The 21,215-nt window shown below is 43.9% G+C and overlaps 1 protein-coding gene across 3 annotated transcripts in view; it reads left to right on the top strand.

Moving 5' to 3' along the window:
* The window catches only part of METTL16 (methyltransferase 16, RNA N6-adenosine), an 89,459-nt gene that overhangs the window by 31,099 nt on the left and 37,145 nt on the right, over positions 1 to 21,215 (top strand). For all 3 annotated transcript variants that reach the window (XM_062215747.1, XM_062215745.1, XM_062215746.1), the window contains exons 3-6: positions 2,131 to 2,330; positions 9,568 to 9,708; positions 12,187 to 12,302; positions 16,089 to 16,231. In XM_062215747.1, the coding sequence (XP_062071731.1) occupies positions 2,131 to 2,330; positions 9,568 to 9,708; positions 12,187 to 12,302; positions 16,089 to 16,231 (600 nt within the window). The remainder of the gene's footprint in view (positions 1 to 2,130; positions 2,331 to 9,567; positions 9,709 to 12,186; positions 12,303 to 16,088; positions 16,232 to 21,215) is intronic.

Below are 21,215 nucleotides of genomic sequence, written 5' to 3'. Positions count from 1 at the left end.
AGTAACAGATGATGATCAGAGTATTTGGGTCCTTGCCACTCATACGGGAGACCCAGATGGAGTTCCTGGCTCCTGGCTTTGTCCTGGCCCAGACCCTGCAGTTATAGATATTTGGGGAGTGAAGTAGTGGATAGAGGACCCCTGTCTCTGTCTCTTCCTCCCTCTCCCTCTGTCACTCTGCATTCAAATAAATAAATCTTAAAAAAAAAATAATAAAAGATGAGGAAATAATGTATTTAACTTCCTCTTCCTTTCTTGTTTATCATCCTGAGTTTTAATGATGCATATATTAGCATGACTTGTAAGCATTTGCATTTTACTGGGTAGTCACAGTTTACAGGTGTTTTCATCAGTTCTCCGGTTAAAATGGCTTCAACACTCACTGTCATCACTTGTGCCACAGTTTGTATATTTATCTCTCGATTGACTTTTTTTTTTTTTTTAAGATTTTACTTATTTGAGAGGTAGAGTTACAGAGAGAAAGGTCTTCCATCCACTGGTTCACTCCCCAAATGGCCTCAACAGCAGGAGTTGGGCAAATCCAAAGCCAGGAGCTTCTTCAGGGTCTCCCACATAGGTACAGGGGCCCAAGCACTTGGACCATCCTCTGTTGCTTTCCCAGGCCATAGCAGAGAGTTGTATTGGAAGTGGAGCAGCCGGGACTCAAGCCAGCGCCCTATGGGATGCCAACACCACAAGTGAAGGCTTAGCCTGCTACACCACAGCGATGGCCTGGATTTCTTTCATTAGAAATTCCTTCACAAAAGGCTAGTGGGAACTATATTCCTTGAGTTCTTGAATGCTCATAATCATAAAATTCTAGCTGAACTGACCCTTACATTATCTGGTCCAATCTCTTAATTTTACAGAGATACTGAAATTTAAGAACTATAGTGACAAATTGACTGCAAAGCCAAAATCACAGTCCAGGTTTCCCAGTTCCCGTCCTAGAGCGTATTTTTTGTGGGTGATAGAGGGAGCTTGGGTCCAGGGTACCAAGCTGAGGTTTCCATGGTAGCCAGGTGGACACAGCACTGTTTCTTCTGTTGTGGCATTCAAGCAGATTGTCATTGAATTTTTCAAATGATTGTGCTTTTGATAACCAAGGAGGGAACAGATAAGATGAGGTAGGTCAGAAGTTGATCTGGGGAGTGAACCAGCGGATGGAAGACCTCTCTCTCTTTCTGCCTGCCTCTCTATAACTCTGCCCTTCAAATAAATAAATAAATCTTAAAAAAAAAAAAAAAAAGAATGAAGTACTGATACATGTTATAACATAGATAAACCTCACAAACATTGTGCTAAATGGAAGAATCCAAACTCAAAAGACTATATATTATATGATTTCAATGATATGAAATGTCCAGCAAAGGCAAATCTCCAATGGTAGAAAGTGCGTAAAGTGGCTGTCTAGGCCTGGAGTTGGAAATGGGCATGAGACGCAGGTGATGGGAGTGTTCTTAAGTTGATTTATGACAGTAGTTCTATAATTCTGCTAATATATTAGGAGGTATTTATTTATACCCCTAAGGTAGATTTTATAGTTTGTAAATTATGCTTCATAAAGCTGTTAAAAGTAGTTGCATTTTAAATTTGATGTCTAATAATGTGTGAAATTTAAGTTCTGATTCTGTTTTCATTGTTGAACATTACACTTCTTTCCATTTTCAGGTATCATCTTCAAACAATACTAATGTCAAATGATGTTAATAGTAAAAAAAAAAAAATAACCAGCATTTGTAAAGTAATTACTATGTACCAGTCACTGTGCTGTGTACTGTTCACAGATTATCTGACACCAGCACTATGACATAGGTTCACTTAACTTGTCCAAAGTTACATAGCTAAGTGAGGGGACAGTCAGGAATTTGAGCAGAGCTACTCTTAATCTCTGCTCCATGTATAAATAATGCAGTGTTTTTGGTGGAAAATTGTACTGCATTCGAAAGTATGCTGTGACTATGTTAAAGACCTATGTGTTTATGCCATTGTGCCTGGTACTGTATGTGACTGTTTATGGGTGATCTGTCTAGGAAATTCAAATGGGCATTTGATATTGCCTGACTGCTCTAGAGCTTGTACAACACAGTGACTCTTACTAATCAATTCTACTTTTTCTCTACCCTTCAGTCTTAATTTTAAAGACCCTGAAGCAGTCAGAGCCCTGACTTGCACTCTCCTAAGGGAAGATTTTGGACTTTCCATTGATATTCCAGTGGAGAGACTAATTCCCACAGTTCCCTTGAGACTCAACTATATTCATTGGGTAGAAGATCTGATTGGTCACCAGGACTCTGACAAAAGTACTCTCCGAAGAGGAATTGACATAGGTATATAGTTTAAAATTCTTTTTTTGGCTAAATGTAAGTTTTGCACAAATTCTTTGTAAACTCCTCTGCTGGGTATTTGTTGTGAAAGAGGAAGCTTTCAGATGTTGCTAGTCTTGTTGGCTGCACCTGAGCTTCTCTGCCATTGATTTCTCTTATGGAGGTGTTGTGAGTGCCAAATGGAGCAAAGGGTCAGAGCAGTGCAGAATGAAGTGAGGCTGTGTTTACATAGTTTTTTAGATGTCCACATTGCTGTCTGTGTCTGTTGGGCACTGTCTTTTTTTTTTTTTTTTTTTTGCCAGGCAGAGTTAGGCAGTGAGAGAGAGAGAGACACAGAGAGAGAGAGAGAGAGTAATAGACAGTGAGAGAGACACAGAAAGAAAGGTCTTCTTTCCGTTGGTTCACTTCCCTAATGGCCACCACAGGCGGTGTGCTGCACCGATCCGAAGCCAGGAGCCGGGTACTTCCTCCTGGTCTCCCATGTGGATGCAGGGACCCAAGCACTTGGGCCTTCTTCCGCTGCCCTCCCGGGCCACAGCAGAGAGCTGGACTGGAAAAGGAGCAACCGGGACTAGTATCCGGCGCTCCAACTGGGAGTAGAACCCAGGGTGCTGGCACCGCAGGCGAAGAATTAGCCAAGTGAGCCATGGCACCGGCCTGTTGGGCATTGTCATTACTCTGCTTTATTTGATGCTAGTACAGTAGTCCAATTATTGGAATTTTGAAGAGATGGTCATATAATAAAAGATCATGTGAGCCTGAATACTTTCAGGAATATTTTGGATGATTATTTGTAGCAGATATGTAATCCAAGATTAAAGGAAAGAAAAAAGCAGAAAGGTAAAGTAAAAATAGAGAGCACGCCTCGTTTTATTGAATTAAGAGAGTAAGTAGAGATGCAAAGGAGATGAAGCCAGGGTGTGTTTTATAATTATAAATACATGTTTATTGTAGCCAATGTTTCATTTGATGGAATTTTTTTAAAAAGATTTATTTATTTGAAAGGCAGAGTTACACAGAGGCAGAGGCTTAGAGAAAGAGAAAGGCCTTTTTTTTTTTTTTTTTGACAGGCAGAGTGGACAGTGGGAGAGAGACAGAGAGAAAGGTCTTCCTTTTTGCCGTTGGTTCACCCTCCAATGGCCACTGCGCTGCAGCCGGCGTACCACGCCGATCCGAAGCCCAGAGCCAGGTGCTTCTCCTGGTCTCCCATGCAGATGCAGGGCCCAAGCACCTGGGCCATCCTCCACTGCACTCCCAGGCCACAGCAGAGAGCTAGCCTGGAAAAGGGGCAACCGGGACAGAATCCGGCGCCCTGACTGGGACTAGAACTTGGTGTGCCGGTGCCTCCAGGCAGAGGATTAGCCTATTGAGCTGTGGCACCGGCCGAGAGAAAGGTCTTTCATTCATTCACTGGTTTACTTCTCAGATGGCCGCAACAGCCAGAGCTGCACCAATCCATAGCCAGGAGCCAGGAGCTTCTTCCAGGTCTCCCACACGGGTACAGGGCCCCAAGGACTTGGGCCATCTACTGCTTTCCCAGGCCGTTGCAGAGAGCTGGATTGGAAGTGGAGTAGCTGGGACTTCAGGCAGCGGCTTTACCCCTACACCACAGCACCGGGCCCCTCACTTGATAGAGATTTACATTTTCTAATTTCTTGGCCTTTACTATTCCTTTAGGAAAGATTAAATGGCATCTCTTTGTTTATTTTTAAATGTATGTATAGTGTAGTCAATAGCATTCACAATTTCTAGATAGTAATTGTGTTTAACTTTGACATTTGCATGCATTTTCAATGAACATTTACAGTCTTATTCTTCCATGACCTTTTTGGTTGCATTTATTAACTCCCTCCTTCTCTCTCTCTCTTTTCTTTCTTTCTTTTTTTTTTTTTTTTTTTTAAGGTTTTATTTATTTATTTGAGAGACAGAGTTACAGACAGAGGGAGCAACAGAGAGAAAGGTTTCCGTCCACTGGTTCACTCCCCAAATGACTGCAAGGGCCAGAGCTGGGTCAATCCAAAGCCAGGAGCCAGGAGATTCTTCTGGATTTCTCACTCAAGTGCAGGAGCCCCAGGACTTGGGCCATCCTGTGTTGCTTTCCCAGGTGCATTAACAGGGAGCTGGATTGGAAGTGGAGCAGCCAGGACTCAAACTGGTGCCTTTATGGGATGCCGGTACCTACTATGCCACAGTGCCAGCCCCTCCCCTGTCTTTTATGCACTTGTCTCCATTTGCTTCTATGACACCAGGGTTCTCTGGTTTTCCTCTTTCATTGAGTAGTTCTCCACTTTTCAGGCATACCTTCTTGTATCTGACCATTACATATTGACAGTCCTTACTTTGCTTCCGTCTTTAGTCCCTTTCTCATTCAGCACTATAATTTCATTCACATCTATGACTTTATTTCCCACCTCCCTGCAAATAAGTCATGTATTTATAGATTCCCTCATCGAGATTTACTTTTCTTGACCTCCGGTCTCATATATATATGAGAAATCTGAATTTCTCAAAAACATCCAAGACTTGCCATGTCCAAAACCAAACTCATATTCTTTCTTACTTATCCTGGTTGACTTCCTTTGTTTCTTTTTCTTTTTTTAAAAAATCTTTATGAAGTTTCATAGTAAATTTTTTTAATGATTTATTTATTTGAAAGGCAGAAATAGAGAAAGAGAGAAAGATCTTCCATCTGATGGTTCACTCCCCAAATGACCACAATGGCTGGAGCTGGAATGATCTGAAGCCAGGAGCCAGGAGCTTCTTCCAGGTCTCCTGCATGGGTCCAGGGGCCCAAGGACTTGAGCTACCTTCTGCTGCATTCCAGGCACTTTAGCAGGAAGGTGGATTGAAAGTGGAGCAGCCAGCCTCTTCCGAACCAGCACTCTGCTATTGCCTGGGAGAGCAGAAGATAGGTCAACTGCTTGGGCCTCTGCAATTGGACCGTCTTTTCGCTGCTTTCCCAGGTGCGTTAGCAAGGAGCCAGATTGGAAGCAAATCATGGCCGGCGCCACGGCTCACTAGGCTAATCCTCCACCTGCAGCGCCAGCACCCCAGGTTCTAGTCCCATTGGGGCACCGGATTCTGTCCCAGTTGCTCCTCTTCCAGTCTAGCTCTCTGCTGTGGCCCGGGAAGGCAGTGGAGGATGACCCCAGTGCTTGGGCCCTGCACCCGCATGGAAGACCAAGATAAGCACCTGGCTCCTGGCAGCACGCCGGCCGTAGTGGCCATTTGGAGGGTGAACCAACGGAAAAAAAGGAAGACCTTTCTCTCTGTCTCTCTCTCTCACTGTCTAACTCTGCCTGTCAAAAAAAAAGGAAGTAGATCAGTGGGTACACAAACCAGTACTCTGATATTGTGATATTGGGATACTGGTGGCAGGCAGTGGTTTAACCTGCTGTGCCACAGTGCTGACCCCTGAAATGTATCTTAAATCATCAGCTTCTGTCTTCTGCCACCAGCCCAGTCTGAATCGCATTCTCTCATCTTGTCTACAGACTAGCTTCTCAATTAGTCTACTCTGCTGTTTCTCTACTCCATTCTTCATTGCATCCAGAAAATATGAGTAAATCCATATTTGATCACATCCTTCCCACTTTAATGGTACCCTGTTGCTTTTGTGATGACCATCCAAAACTTAAACTTGGCCTGTTACAGTTTCTGTTGTCTGATCCTGCTTTCATTTCCAGGCTTCTCCTTTCATCTTTTGAAATTGTTACCCTTGTTTTCTACAGTTGTTGTTTAGTTCTTCTAATAAACCGTCTTGACCTCAGGCCTTTGTGTATGTTGTTCCTTGTACCTGGGACTTCCCCTACCTTCACCTTGTTCATTCTCAATTATACTATATTTTAGCTGTTGACTGAAGCCTTACTTTTCTCAGGAGAACCTTCTCCAACTGACTGTGCAGCCCAAGATGAGTTCCTTAGTTGCAAGCTTTTAGAAAGCCATGATTCTTCCTTCATGGCATTTATTTGCATTTTTAACTGTTTTCATTTGTTTGATTATTTAATTAATGCCATTCTCTGCCACTGCATTGGAAAGTGTAGAGCCTTTTGTTTCCTTGCTATATACACTATCCTAAGGTCTTGCAAAGTTTCTGATACATTAATGTTGAAAATTCTGAGCACTGGGGCAGGCGCTGTGGTATAGTAAGTTAAGCTGCCTCTGCAGTGCCAGCATCCCATATTGGTTTGAGTCCCAGCTGTTCCACTTCCTATCCAGCTCTGTGCTATGGGTTGGGAAAGCAGTGGAAGATGGCCCAAGTCCTTGAGTCCCTGTACCCACATGGGAGACTCAGAAGCAGCTCTTGGGCCCACCTCTAGCCATCTTGGCCATTTTGGGGAGTGAATCAGTGGGTGGAAGATTTCTCTCTCTGTAACTCTGCTTTTCAACTAAAATAAATAAATTAAAAAAAAAAAAAAAGAAAGAAAATTCTGAACATTTCATCTGAACCAAGTACTGTGTTACTACAGTAGGGTTTAACCCTTTTATAGTCATAACAGAAGATGAACTGATGGGTTCTAGAAAACTTAAAATGCTTGACAACCTATTTGGTACTAATTTGATTTTAATTGTGCCCCAGACCCTCTAAATAAAAACACTTGGGGATATGGAAGGTTAATGGATTCTAGCTCTTCACAAGGGGCACTGCTTGCTTCAATCACGTTCATTCTAATTAGGGTTTTATATAAAATCTTCCCCCAGACTCAGTTTGCTCTAATTCTATGATTAGCTACTTTCCATTTTTATTTATCATTATGAAGATTATTACCCATTTTTTAAATGTCATTTGACTTTCTGAGGGGTTTGGAATGTTAGAATGCAAGTTTTCTGGTCTTGAGAATTGAGAAACTCTGAGAGTAAGGGCAGACGGGACTTTTGCCTGCATTTATTTCCCTGGATGTCATAATTTTTTTCTTAGAAATAAAGTCAAAGTATGAAGCGAGTCAGTTGTGTGCGAGGGTCAGGGCTGTGGGATGTGGTCTGGGTTTTTCCCCTGCTCTGAATGACGATGGCTCACCAGAGTGGCCACCTGGGCCAAAAGAATGCTGGCTTCTGAGAGGATCTTGAGTAGCCTTTACCCTGTTTTCTCATTGCAAGTCTCCATGTAGGTATTTGCCCAGCAGTATCAGGGCCAGAAGACTTGGGCAAACCTAGCAGACTGTGTAGGAATCGTTGTGACTCAAGGAACTGAAATGCTCATCAGTCGTCTAGTCTTTTTTTCTTAGCCCGCCTGTTCAGAACACCACCTAAGGAAGCAGTAAGATGGTCCTGGGTTTCCCCTGTGTCAGGAGAATCTCCAGGCTCTACTTCTGCCTGCCAAGTCCTTAGAAGGCTAGACTGGAACCAGGATGCGGTCAGGGGAAAGCAGGCCTTCTCTTGAGTACACTCTGTAGGATCTAATTTGGCTGAGATTAGTCAGTCAATGGCTGTAAAAGCAATAATTAGGGTTATATAGTCCACTCTAGAGCTAGTGGTTCTAACCACAAGTTCAGGACCAATCCTTGGTGTCAAAGAGTGTTTTTTGCCTGTGAATGACTCACTTGAAGCTGTGGTGGGGCCAGCCAATGACTTGTGTTTTGAATCTGAATCAAAATTTTTTTTGTCACCGCATCTGAGAACTGAGTTCTCTCTTCTTTTTTACTTCTGACTTCTTTCAAGTGACAACAGAAATTTGGGGACTAGAGCAATTTAGTATAAACATTTTAGACTGTGTTTTTTTTTTTTTTTGCTTTGGAGAATGAGACTTGATCTGTTTTAACGAAGAGTATTGCTTTTTTTTTTTAAAGAAAATTTATTTTTGTATTAATTTAAATTGTATTAAGTTTATTAGGTGATGAGTTTCACCATTTTTAGTTAATCAGTCATATATTCCACGGCCTTCAGCTATGTGTACTTTTTTTTTTTTTTTCTTTTACAGGCAGAATAGACAGTGAGAGAGAGAGAGAGAGAGAGAGACAGAGAGAAAGGTCTTCCTTTACCTTTGGTTCACACTCAGATGGCCGCTGCGGCCGGCGCACCGCGCTGATCCGAAGCCAGGAGCCAGGTGCTTCTCCTGGTCTCCCATGCGGGTGCAGGGCCCAAGGACTTGGGCCATCCTCCACTGCCTTCCTGGGCCATAGCAGAGAGCTGGCCTGGAAGAGGGGCAACCAGGACAGAATCCAGCACCCTGACCAGGACTAGAACCCAGGGTGCCGGTGCCGCAGGCAGAGGATTAGCCTAGTGAGCCGCGGCCCTGTCCACTTTCTTTTTCTTTTTTTTTTTTTTAAGATTTATTTATTTGAAAGTCAGAGTTACGCAGAGAGAGAGAGAGAGAGAGAGGTCTTCCATCCGATGGTTCACTACCCAACTGGCTGCAATGGCCGGAATTGCACCGATCCGAAGCCAGGAGCCAGGAGCTGCCTCTGGGCCCCCTACGCGGGCGCAGGGGCGCAAGGTCTTGGGCCATCTTCTTACTGCTTTCCCAGGCCATAGCAGAGAGCTAGATCGGAAGTGGAGCAGCCGGGTCTCGAACTGGTGCCCATATGGGATGTCAGTGCTTTAGGCCAGGGCGTTAACCTGCTGCACCACAGCGCCAGGCCCATATTTGTACTTTCTTTAACATACAACGTACTGAAAAAGGAAGGCAGCAAGCTTTCTGTTTTCTAGGAAGTTTGAATCCAATTCTTTTTATTTTTTTTTTTTTATTTTTATTTTTTTTTTTTTTGGACAGGCAGAGTGGCAGTGAGAGAGAGAGACAGAGAGAAAGGTCTTCCTTTTGCCGTTGGTTCAACCTCCAATGGCCGCCGCGGTTGGTGCGCTGCGGCCGGCGCACCGCACTGATCCGATGGCAGGAGCCAGGTGCTTCTCCTGGTCTCCCATGGGGTGCAGGGCCCAAGCACTTGGGCCATCCTCCACTGCACTCCCTGGCCACAGCAGAGAGCTGGCCTGGAAGAGGGGCGACTGGGACAGAATCCAGTGCCCTGACCGGGACTAGAACCCGGTGTGCCGGCGCCGCAAGGCGGAGGATTAACCTAGTGAGCCGCGGCGCCGGCTGAATCCAATTCTAAGGGAAGATAAATATATGTGAAACGGCTAGAGAACTCAGTAGCCACAGGATGTATGAAATCACTTACTATCTTATGATTTTAATTGTGAAAGCTATAAGAATTCTGAAAGGAGGAGAAAACAATATTTTCACTGTTATTCTTAGCTTTCCCTCTGGTGTATAGGATGTGTTTTGAATTTTTATTTATTTTATTAGGAACTGGGGCATCCTGCATCTATCCCTTACTTGGAGCAACCTTGAATGGCTGGTATTTCCTTGCAACAGAAGTGGATGATATGTGTTTCAACTATGCAAAGAAAAATGTGGAAAAGAATAACTTATCTGATCTCATAAAAGGTGAGTTCCACAGAATAACTGTCTTCTTCAAGGCTGGTTTATAAACCTTTCTGATTTTACAAGTCTCTTCTCTTGCTTTAATGTAGACATTGGTCATTTAAAAAATTCTGGCCCATTGTAACGTTTGTTGTTTTGATACTATAATTAGCTCACAAAGAACATGGTAAGTGCAGTCTGTCCTCACAATTTGTGGATTCCATATTTGTGAATTTGCCTGTTTGCTGAAATGAAGTTATTTACTTATTTTCATGAATAATTTTTTTTAAAGATTGGTTTATTTGAAAGGCAGAGTTATAGAGAGACAGAGGCAGAGATAGAGAGCAGCTGGACTCGAACTGGCATCCATATGGGATGCTGGCACTGCAGGTAGTGACTTTACCCCCTATGCCAAAGCACCAGCCCCAATAACTTTTTTTTAATTTGATGTATGCCCTTAGGACCATTTCCAAGGGTTGTATCTTTGTTTATTTGTATATTTTAACAGATTTTTTTTAAGAGTAGTTTTTAGTTCACAGCAAAATTGAGTGGAAGGTACAGAAATTTCCCACATAGCCTCTGCTCTCCTATGTACACAGCTTCCCTCATTGTCAGCATCCCTCACCAGAGGGATTAGTCCCAGTTGGTGAATGTACAGTTATACTCATCATCACCCAGAATCCATGGTTTACAATAGTGCTCACTCTTGGTGTTACGTCGTCTTTGGGTTTGGGCTACACCAATTACAGTATCATGCACAGTAGTTTCACTGCCTACAAATCGTTCCCTCCTTCTCCTAGCCCCTGACGATCATGATCTTTCTATTGTCTCCATAGTTTTGCCTTTCCCAAAATGCCATACAGCTGGCATCATGAGTATGTAGCCTTTTCTGGTTGGCTTTTCATTTAATAATATTCATTTTATGTTTCTTCCATGTCTTCTCATAATTTGCTAAGTCATTTCTTTTTAGCACATTTAAAAATACATATTTTTTTGAGAGGCAGAAAAAAAGAGAAGGAGGGAGAGCTCCCATCCATTGGTTCATTCCCCAAATACCTTAACAGCCAGGATTGGGCTGAGCCAAAGCTCGCAACTGGGAATGCGATCCAGGTCTCCCGCATGTGTGGTAGGAACCCAATTATTTGAGCTGTCTATCACTGCTGCTTTCCCGAGTCTGTACTAGCAGGAAGCTGGAGTCACATGCCCTGAACCCAGGTATTCATGTGGGGTGTAGGTGTCTTAACTGCTAGGGTAGTTGCCTGCCCCAATGTGTAGCACTTTTCTTTTCAGTATTCCGTTGTCTGAGCGTGCCACAGTTTATGCGTTCACCTATTGGAGGACATCTTGGTTACCTCCAAGTCTTGGCAATTATGAATGAAGTTGCTATAGATATGTGTGTGCAGAGTTTCTGTACACAAGAGTTTTCAGTTCCTTCAGGTAAATATCAAGGAGCACACTTATTGGATTGTGTGGAAAGATGTTTGTTCTGCAGAAAACTATCAAAATGTATTCTGGCCGGCGCCGCGGCTCAGTAGGCTAATCTGCGGCACCGGCACACCGGGTTCTAGTCCCGGTCGGGGCACTGATCCTGTCCCGGTTGCCCCTCTTCCAGGCCAGCTCTCTGCTGTGGCCAGGGAGTGCAGTGGAGGATGGCCCAAGTCCTTGGGCCCTGCACCCCATGGGAGACCAGGAGAAGCACCTGGCTCCTGCCATCGGATCAGCGCAGTGCGCCGGCCGCAGCGCGCCTACCGCGGTGGCCACTGGAGGGTAAACCAACGGCAAAAAGGAAGACCTTTCTCTCTGTCTCCCTCTACTGTCCACTCTGCCTGTCCAAAAAAAAAAAAAAAAAAAATGTATTCCAAAGCAGCTGAACCTGTTGAGGTCTGCGCAGGCCCAAACGTGTCTGTGGTTTAGGGCTGCTGTCTGCCTCATAAAGTAAAGTGGAGGGCTTGTCTTCTGGGAAGACAAAGTCATGTTCTTCTCTGAAAAAACCTCCTACATACTTGACTTGGGCCAGAAATAGGAGGGCAGGGATTGAGGCCTTGTGAGTCGGGGTTTTCAGTTGAGGTTGAGAAGAAAGATTGCAACCAGTAAGTTCAGGGTGGAGAAACGTTATCCCCAAAACCCATCACTGTTAACTCAGCCTGGGCTTCATGACAGTCATAAAAATGGATTCCTTGATAATAAAAATATATAGTCATCCCACCCCATATCTCTCCACAAAGCTGCTCTACAAAGTAGCTGAACCATTTTGTATTACAGCAGCAATAAATGAGAGTTCCATTGTTCACATCCTTGCCAGCACTTGGGGTTGTCAGTGTTCAGGAATTTGACCATTCTAGTAGGTGTGTAGTGGTATCCCCTGTTTCAGTCTTCATTGCCCTGAAAGCCTGCGGTGTGGAGCATCTCTTCATCAAGGGAGTAGCATCAGAGAATTGGCAGCCATGTTTTAGAGCCCCCACAGCATCAATAGCTGTTAATAATTCCTGTGTTTTCTCCTAGTGGTAAAGGTGCCGCAGAAGACCCTCCTGATGGATGCTCTTAAGGAAGAATCTGAGATTATCTATGACTTTTGCATGTGCAACCCTCCCTTTTTTGCCAATCAATTAGAAGCCAAGGTAAAATATCTGCTTTAAAGTAATTCCATTGCTTCTACTTTAAGTAAATTTTCCTTGTTTACTGATAAAAGAGCAACTTTGATTTTAGAAATTATATCAGGATTCTTTTGATTTGAAGTACCTAAAAATCCAATTTAAATTGACTTAACAGGGCTGTGGCATAGTAGGTTAAGCCGCCTGCAGTGCCAGCATTCCATATGGGCACCAGTTTGAGTTCTGGCAGCTCCACTTCCAATCCTGCTCCCTGCTAATGGTCTGGGAGAGCAGCAGAAGATGGCCCAAGTGCCTGGACTCCTGCACCCACATGGGAAACCTGGAAGAAGCTCCAGGCTCCTGACTTCAGATCAGCCCCGCTCTGGCTGTTGTGGCCATTTGGGGAGTGAATCAGTGGATGGAAGACCTCTTTCTCTATAATTCTGTCTCTCAAATAAATAAATCTTTAAAAAAAAAGAAAAAGTGACTTAACAACAAAGAAAGTTTATTGGCTTACATATCTGAGAAATCCAGCAGTAGTTTTGGTCTTTGGTAGCCATTTGATGGAAGAATTCCATCATAAAGGGTGAGGCTCTGTTTTTTTTTGTTGTTGTTGTTTTGTTTTTCCCTTTCCAGTTTCTCTTGCCTATAACCTAGTACTTGGTTGCTTTTGTTCTCTGTCTGGTTTATTTGTGGTAAAGCAATACTTAGAGGGTGGGAGGATGAGAAGGGAGCTCTTTCTTACCCAAGTCATTGGACATTAGATTTTCTTCTGATTGGACCAACTTAGGTCATAGTCCACTCCTTGACTGCACTTACTGGTTTACGGAAGAAATCATGATTTTTATTGCCTCCTGTCACTTGAGGTGAACAAGTGTCTGATTTCATTTTTCCACCTTCAAGTGAAAAAATATACTTGCCCATGAACATGGAAAAAGATGCACTGGATAAAAAGAGCAACCTATTATAAAATTTCAGTGCTATAAAAAAGTGTTGATTTAGCCATTTTCCTTAATCTAGCAAACCTTCCACTAATAATAAAAAGTAACATTAATTATAAGGAGAGGAAGGTGCTTAAAACTTAGGAAAGGATAGGCCGGCACCGCGGCTCACTAGGCTAATCCTCCGCTTGCGGCGCCGGCATACCGGGTTCTAGTCCCGGTTGGGGCACTGGATTCTGTCCCAGTTGCTCCTCTTCCATTCCAGCTCTCTGCAGTGGCCCAGGAAGGGAGTGGAGGATGGCACACGTCCTTGGGCCCTGCACCCGCACGGGAGGAAGCACCTGGCTCCTGGCTTCGGATCGGTGCAGCATGCTGGCCGTGGCGGCCATTTGGGGGGTGAACCAACGGAAGGAAGACCTTTCTCTCTGTCTCTCTCTCACTATCCACTCTGCCTGTAAAAAAAAAAAAAAGTACCCACATGTTGGGTGGGTGTTTTTCTAGTGGTTAAGACACCAGTTAAGATGCCCCTGTCCCATATCAAAATACCTGGTTTCAATTCTTGGCTCTCAACTCTGCTTCCTACTAAGGCACACCCTAGAAAGCAGTGGAGATGGCTCAAGTAGTTGGTTCTCTTCCACTTACATGGGAAACCTGGATTCAGTTCCTAACTCTTAGTTTAGTTCTGGCTTTTGTGGGCATTTGGGGAGTAAACCAACAGGTCAGAGTGTGTGCCTCCTCCTCCCTCAAATTAAAAAAAAAAAAACGAGAAGTCTGTATGTCACAAGGATACATTGGCTTTTCCAAAGTTAACACTCCTACAGAACTAGCCGATGAGGAAATAGAACATTGCTAGCACCTGACCTAAGTATTTTTTACAAAAGCTCCAATGAGATATAATTCAAATACCATAACATTCACCTATCTGATGTATAGAATGTCATGATTTGTGTTATGTTCTCAGAGGTGTGCAGCAGTTGTCATAATTTTTAGAACATTTCCATCACCATGGAAAGAAATCCATTACCCAGTAGTAGTCCCTTTGTTTCTCTCCAGCACTCCTTGAGGCCCAAGCCTCTACCAATCTACTTTCTGTAGATTTGCCTGTTTTGAGGTTCATCCATGTTGTAACCTATCAGTGCCTCAAACAATGTCTTTACCATTAGGCCAAGGGCCTACTCCTATTTGGGTTGCTTTGTTTCCACTTTATGATTCATATGAATAATGCTGTCATAAGCATTCATGGACAACTATTTCTGTGGATGTAGATTTTCATTTCTTGTAGGTATACACCCTGTAATATAACTGATAGATCATATGCTAACTCTGTGTTTAGTTGTTTGGGGAGCTGGGACTGGTTTCCAAAGTTACTATTACCATTTTAATTCCTATCAGCAGTGGCATTTGAGAGTTCCACTTTTCCATATCCTCATCAATAATTCTTACGTGTCTTTTTGGTTATAATCATGCTGGTAGTTGTGAGATAGTGTTTATCTCATTGTGGTTTTGGTTAGTTTTTCCTGTTGACTGATGTTGAGCTTCTTGCCATGTGCTTATTGGCCATTTCTTCTTTGGAAAAATGCTGTTCAGAGTCTCTGCCCATTTTTAAATTGGGTTATTTTTTGTTTTTATTATTAACTTTAAATATTTTTTTAAAAAAGATTTATTTATTTATTTGAAAGGCAGAGTTATAGAGAGGCAGAGGTAGAGGTAGAGAGAGAGGTCTTCCATCTGTTGGTTCACTTCCCAGGTGTCTGTAATGGCCAGAGCTGGACAGATCCAAAGCCAGGATCCAGGAGTTTCTTCTTGGTCTTCCACATGGGCACAGAGGCACAAGCACTTGGGCCATCTTCCACTGCTTTTCCAGGCCATAGCAGAAAGCTGGATCAGAAGTGAAGCAGCCGGGACTCGAACTGGCACCTATATGGGAGGGTGGCAAGTCCACAAAGCAAATGCATACGTGAGGGGCGTGCAGTGAATGCAAGAGCGAGACTCGGGCGGGCGCTGTGGTGCAGCAGGTTAAAGCTCCCATCTGCAGTGCTGGCATCCCATATGGGTGCCGGTTCACATCCTGGCTGCTCCTCTTCCTATCCAGCTCTCTGCTATGGCCTGGGAAAGCAGCAGAGGATGGCTCAAGTGCTTGGGCCCCTGCACCCATGTGGGAGACCCGGAGGAAGCTCCTGGCTCCTGGCTTCAGATCAACGCAGCTCTGGCTGTTTCAGCCATCTGGGGAGTTAACCAGCGGATGGAAGACCTCTCTGCCTCCTGCTCTCTGTAACTCTGCCTTTCAATAAATAAATAAATCTTTTAAAATAAGTAAATAAATAAAAATAAAAAATGTAGTGACTATTATGATATTTAGACCTAAATCTAGTATAATATTTGGAAAGTAAAATTAAATAATTCTAAAGCATTCTTTTTTTTTTTTAATTTTTTTATTTTTTTTTTTATTTTTGACAGGCAGAGTGGACAGTGAGAGAGAGAGACAGAGAGAAAGGTCTTCCTTTTGCCGTTGGTTCACCCTCCAATGGCTGCCGCGGCTGGCGCGCTGCGGCCGGCGCACCGTGCTGTTCCGATGGCAGGAGCCAGGGGCTTCTCCTGGTCTCCCATGGGGTGCAGAGCCCAAGCACTTGGGCCATCCTCCACTGCACTCCCTGGCCACAGCAGAGAGCTGGCCTGGAAGAGGGGCAACCGGGACAGGATCGGTGCCCCGACCGGGACTAGAACCCGGTGTGCCGGCGCCGCAAGGCGGAGGATTAGCCTGTTGAGCCACGGCGCCGGCCTCTAAAGCATTCTAATGTAGAGCTAGATTACATTCAAAGGCTTGATTCTTAAGGTGTAAAAATTTTTCACCAGATTGTCTTGTTGTATTCAGGGAGTGAACTCTCGGAATCCTCGGCGGCCTCCACCCAGCTCTGTGAATACGGGAGGTGTCACAGAGATCATGGCAGAAGGAGGCGAATTAGAGTTTGTTAAAAGGATCATCCATGACAGTTTACAACTTAAAAAAAGATTGAGGTAAGTTGCTTCTTACAAATAGGAATACTTACCTACCCGACCCCCTGGTGTAATTCTTGAAGAAATCTGTCACTCAGGGGGAAAGTAATCAGAATGTGTGAAAAATAAACATGTAAAGATTGAAAAGGTAGTTTATACTACAGTCTGCAGAGATGCTGTTTCTGAGGGTGCTCTTGTGCCTTTAATGGGTTTGGGTTTCCTGTAATCATCTGTGCTACATAGAAAGGGAAAAGGAAAATACCATCTGACTGTATTGCTCCCGTTAGTATGGTCCTGTGATGGAACAAAACTGATTCAAATATGGCTTTTGATTAAGAAACAGATGGGTTCAGATCTGTCCCATGAACCAGAATAATGTGTTGCCTGGTCCTTGAAGCCGTTTATGTTCTTGGACTCAGTCTCTCAAACAGTGACAGATGTGAGGACATTGAGCCGTCAAGAGCTTAATGAAGGGAAACTACGGTTACTACCCAGCTCTAGAGGAGGGTTAAGGCTGTTCCTTTTTAAAAGCTAATTATTTTGGACAACACACCTGTCATTAAACAGCATAAGGTATTCGAAAAGAGCTATTTGTATCGCTTGACTTCTCTCACGCTGCCACGTGTTGTTGAAATGATGGATAAGGTGGTAGTTCAAAACTAAAAGAGCTTTCAACCTAGGTTTTCACTTTGGGATATAAGGAAGTTCTGTTTTTTATTGTGGAAAATAAACAAAACATAAGAATTGCCATCTTAATGTTCTGAATGTATAGATCAGTAGTGCTAAGTATATTTGTGTTGTTGTACAACCAACCTTCAGAATTCTGTTCATCTTACAAAACAATAACTCCACGCCCATTAAACAGTGTGCCATCCCCTCCTTCCCCCAGTCCCTCCCTGGCAACCACCATTCTTTCTGTCTCTGAATTGACTACTTCAGGTCCCTATATATGAAGCATACAGTCTGTCCTTTTGTGACTGGCTTGTTTTCACTTAGCATAAGGTCTTCAAGATTCATCAGTGTAGTATATACCACAATTCTCTTCCTTTTTAAAGCCATATAACAGGCCGGCGCTGTGGCTTAACAGGCTAATCCTCCGCCTTGTGGCGCCAGCACACCGGGTTCTAGTCCCGGTTGGGGCACCGATTCTATCCCGGTTGCCCCTCTTCCAGGCCAGCTCTCTGCTGTGGCCCCAGGAGTGCAGTGGAGGATGGCCCAAGTCCTTGGGCCCTGCACCCAATGGGAGACCAGGAGAAGCACCTGGCTCCTGGCTTCGGATCAGCGCGATGTGCTGGCCGCAGCGGCCATTGGAGGGTGAACCAACGGCAAAAAGGAAGACCTTTCTCTCTGTCTCTCTCTCTCACTATCCACTCTGCCTGTCCAAAAAAAAAAAAAAAAGGCTGGCGCCGTGGCTTAACAGGCTAATCGGCGCCGGCACACCGGGTTCTAGTCCCGGTCAGGGCACCAATCCTGTCCCGGTTGCCCCTCTTCCAGGCCAGCTCTCTGCTGTGGCCAGGGAGTGCAGTGGAGGATGGCCCAAGTGCTTGGGCCCTGCACCCCATGGGAGACCAGGAGAAGCACCTGGCTCCTGCCATCGGATCAGCGTGGTGCGCCGGCCGCAGCACGCCTACCGTGGCGGCCATTGGAGGGTGAACCAACGGCAAAAGGAAGACCTTTCTCTCTGTCTCCCTCTACTGTCCACTCTGCCTGTCCAAAAAAAAAAAAAAGCCATATAACAATAATAATTTTCCACATTTTACTTATCTGTTCCTCCATTGTTGGACACTTGGGTTGCTTCTCCCCTTTGGTTTTGTGAATAGTGCTGTTTGGACATAGGTGTATAAATACCTCTTCAACATCTTTCTTTCAGTTCTTTTGGATATATGTACACAGAAATAGAATTGCTGGATGGATAAGACTTTTTTCCTTTTCTTTTGGATTTACAATTATTTAAAGCTGTTTATTTTAATAAAAAGCCAGTTCCAAAATCAACAAATATCCTGATTTGTTAATGTAAATTTATTCAAGTGTTTATGGAAAGCAGCTTGGCCGGCGCCGTGGCTCACTAAGCTAATCCTCCGCCTGCGGCTCCAGTACCCCGGGTTCTAGTCCCGGTCGGGATGCCAGATTCTGTCCTGGTTGCTCCTCTTCCTGTCCAGCTCTCTGCTGTGGCCTGGGAGTGCATTGGAGGATGGCCCAAGTCCTTGGGCCCTGCACCTGCATGGGAGACCAGGAGGAGCACCTGGCTCCTGGCTTCGGATCGGCGAGATGCGCCGGCTGCAGCGCACCGCTGGAACGGCCATTGGAGGGTGAACCAATGGAAAAGGAAGACCCTTCTCTCTCTCTCTCTCTCTTTCTCTCTCTCTCACTCTCTCTGTCCACTCTGCCTGTCAAAAAAAACAAACAGTTTTTGCTCTATGTTGATTTTATCAGACATTGGAACATTTCAAAGAAGAAAGAGCGTGGGATATTTAGCCTAGCAGGACTATCTGGATTTGATACCCAGCTCCAGGGCGGCTCCTGACTCCAGCTCCCTGCTAATGTGCACCCTGGGAAGCAGCAGGCGGCAGCTCAAGCAGTTGGATTTTTGCCACCCAAGTGGGCTCCCAGTTTTTTTCTTGGCTCTTAGCTTCAGCTTGGCCCAGTTAGGGCCATTGTGGGCATTTGGGGAGTGAACAAGTGGATAAGAACAGTATCTCTCTCCCTCCCAAATAAATAAATAAATAAAAATAAAACAAAAACAAGACTTAGCTGTCTGTCAGAACTCAGGTAGAGAGGGAAGATAAAGAAAAAAGGGAAGAAGAAATGAAGTGATTCTATTGAAAAGTAAGTAGAACAGTATTTTGTGAAGGAGTATTGCTCATAAATATTATTTTCATTTGCACATCCAGCTATTACTGCTTTCCTTTGTATGTATTTTTTTTTTAAGATTTATTTATTTATTTGAGAGGCAGAGGCTGAGAAAGAGAGAGAAGTCTTCCATCCACTGGTTCACTCCCCAGATGGCTGTAACAGCTGGAGCTGCACCAGTCTGAAGCTGGGAGCCAGGAGCTTCTTCTGGATCTCCCACATGGATGTAGGGACCCAAGGACTTGAGCCATCTTCTACTGCTTTCCCAGGCCATAGCAGAGAGCTGGATTGGAAGTGAAGCAGCTGGGACTGAAACCGGCACTCCATATCGGATGCCGGCACTGTAGACAGTGACTTTACTTGCTATGCCACAGAACCAGCCCTTCCTTTGTACATATTATCAGTTAGTATCCTCACACACACTTGTTTTTGTTTTTGTTTTTTTTTTAAGATTTATTTATTTATTTGAGAGAGACAGTTACAGACAAAGAGAGGGAGAGATAGAAAGGTCTTCCATCTGCTAATTGACTTTCTAAATGTCCACAACAGCTGGAGTTGTGCCAATCCAAAGCCAGGAGCCAGGAGCTTCTTCCAGGGCTCCCACATGGGTACAGGGGTACCACTGTACGTGGGTACAGTTAATAAGGTTTTCTTTTTTAAGGGATTTCCCCCATCTAACCTTCTGGATACATGACCAAACTTCCTGTGTCAGACTCCTCATGGTCTGAATTCCATGGTTGTCATTGATTATTAGACCCACAGCTGGTGCCCTTTAAGGCAATACCTTTATGTTTTTTCAGAAATCAAAGATCTGTGCTTTACAAAGCACTAACCTGATTGTGGTTTCACTCATTCTCTCTTTTTGCCTTTTCCTTTCTGTTCCCTACCCTCTCCCAGTTGGTAGCTTTGGGTATCATCCATACATTTGGATATAGATGACAAATTTAACAATCTAAGCCTTTTTAATGTGATTCTCTGACCTACATTTGAAATTTTGTTTTCTCATGGGTAAAAATGAGATAATAGTAACTATCTGATGGGGTGGTTATAGAATTAAATAAATAAACATTTGTTACAATTAATAGATAATAAGATCCTTTTAGCTCTTAACTGATGGAGGAATCCAGTAGATTTAGTTGTCCACTACATTGAAAGGAAATGTTACACGTACTATGTATATATTTTTAAGGTAAAGCGCCCTCCATTTCCTTTTTTTAAGCTTTATCTGTTGTGGGTGTTGTGGTACAGCAGGTTTAGTTGCTGCTTGGAATGTGCTTTCAATATTGTAGTGCCTGGTTCAAGTACCAGTTACTCCACTTCTGATCAAGCTTCCTTCTAATGCACCTTGGGAAGGCAGCAGATGGAATTTCTCTCTCTGCCTATCCTTTTGTCTCTGTAACTCTGCCTTTCAAATAAATAATTAAATCTTAAAAGAAAAAAAAAAAAGGTTTATTTGAAAGGCAAAGTTGCAGAGGCAGGGGGAGATATCTTCCATCCAATGGTTGTCCAAATATCCACAACAGCCAGGCTGGGCCAGTTCAGAGCCATTACCAAGAAGCTTCATCTAGGTCTCCCACATGGTTGGCAAGCACCCAAGAACTTGGGCCATCTTCCACTGTTTTCCCAGATGCATTAGCAGGGACTGGATCAGAAGTGGAGCAGCTAGGACTCAAACTGGCACCCACATAAGAGAGAGAAAGAGTTCTTCCGCTTGCTGATTCATTCCCCAAATGCTTGCAATAGGACTGTGCCAGGCTGAAACCAGGAGCCTAGAACTCCATCTGGGTTTCTCAGGTGGTTGGCAGGAATCCAAGCACATGAGCCATCATCTGCTGCCTCCAGTATGTGCATTTGCACGAAGCTGGATTAGAAGTTGAGTAGCTGGGATTTGACCGAGGCTGTGGACATCCCAAATAGCAGGTTAGCCACAACACCCACCATAACAATTGTTATCAAGCTGTTTGCTTGATTACAGCTCATAATTAATTAACTCATTGTTACATGTTAAAATTTCTTCTTTTCATTATTAGAGAATGCGTTACTTCTTATTGCTTACTGAATTGCTATCTGGAGACTATCATGGATAGCCATCTTTTTTTTTTTTTTTTTAAGATTTATTTATTTATTTATTTGAAAGAATTACAGAGAGAGAGGG

The sequence above is a fragment of the Lepus europaeus genome, chromosome 18, assembly GCF_033115175.1.
Source record: "Lepus europaeus isolate LE1 chromosome 18, mLepTim1.pri, whole genome shotgun sequence".
In the NCBI taxonomy this organism is placed as follows: domain Eukaryota; kingdom Metazoa; phylum Chordata; class Mammalia; order Lagomorpha; family Leporidae; genus Lepus; species Lepus europaeus.
This window is presented reverse-complemented; position numbering and strand designations above follow the sequence as displayed.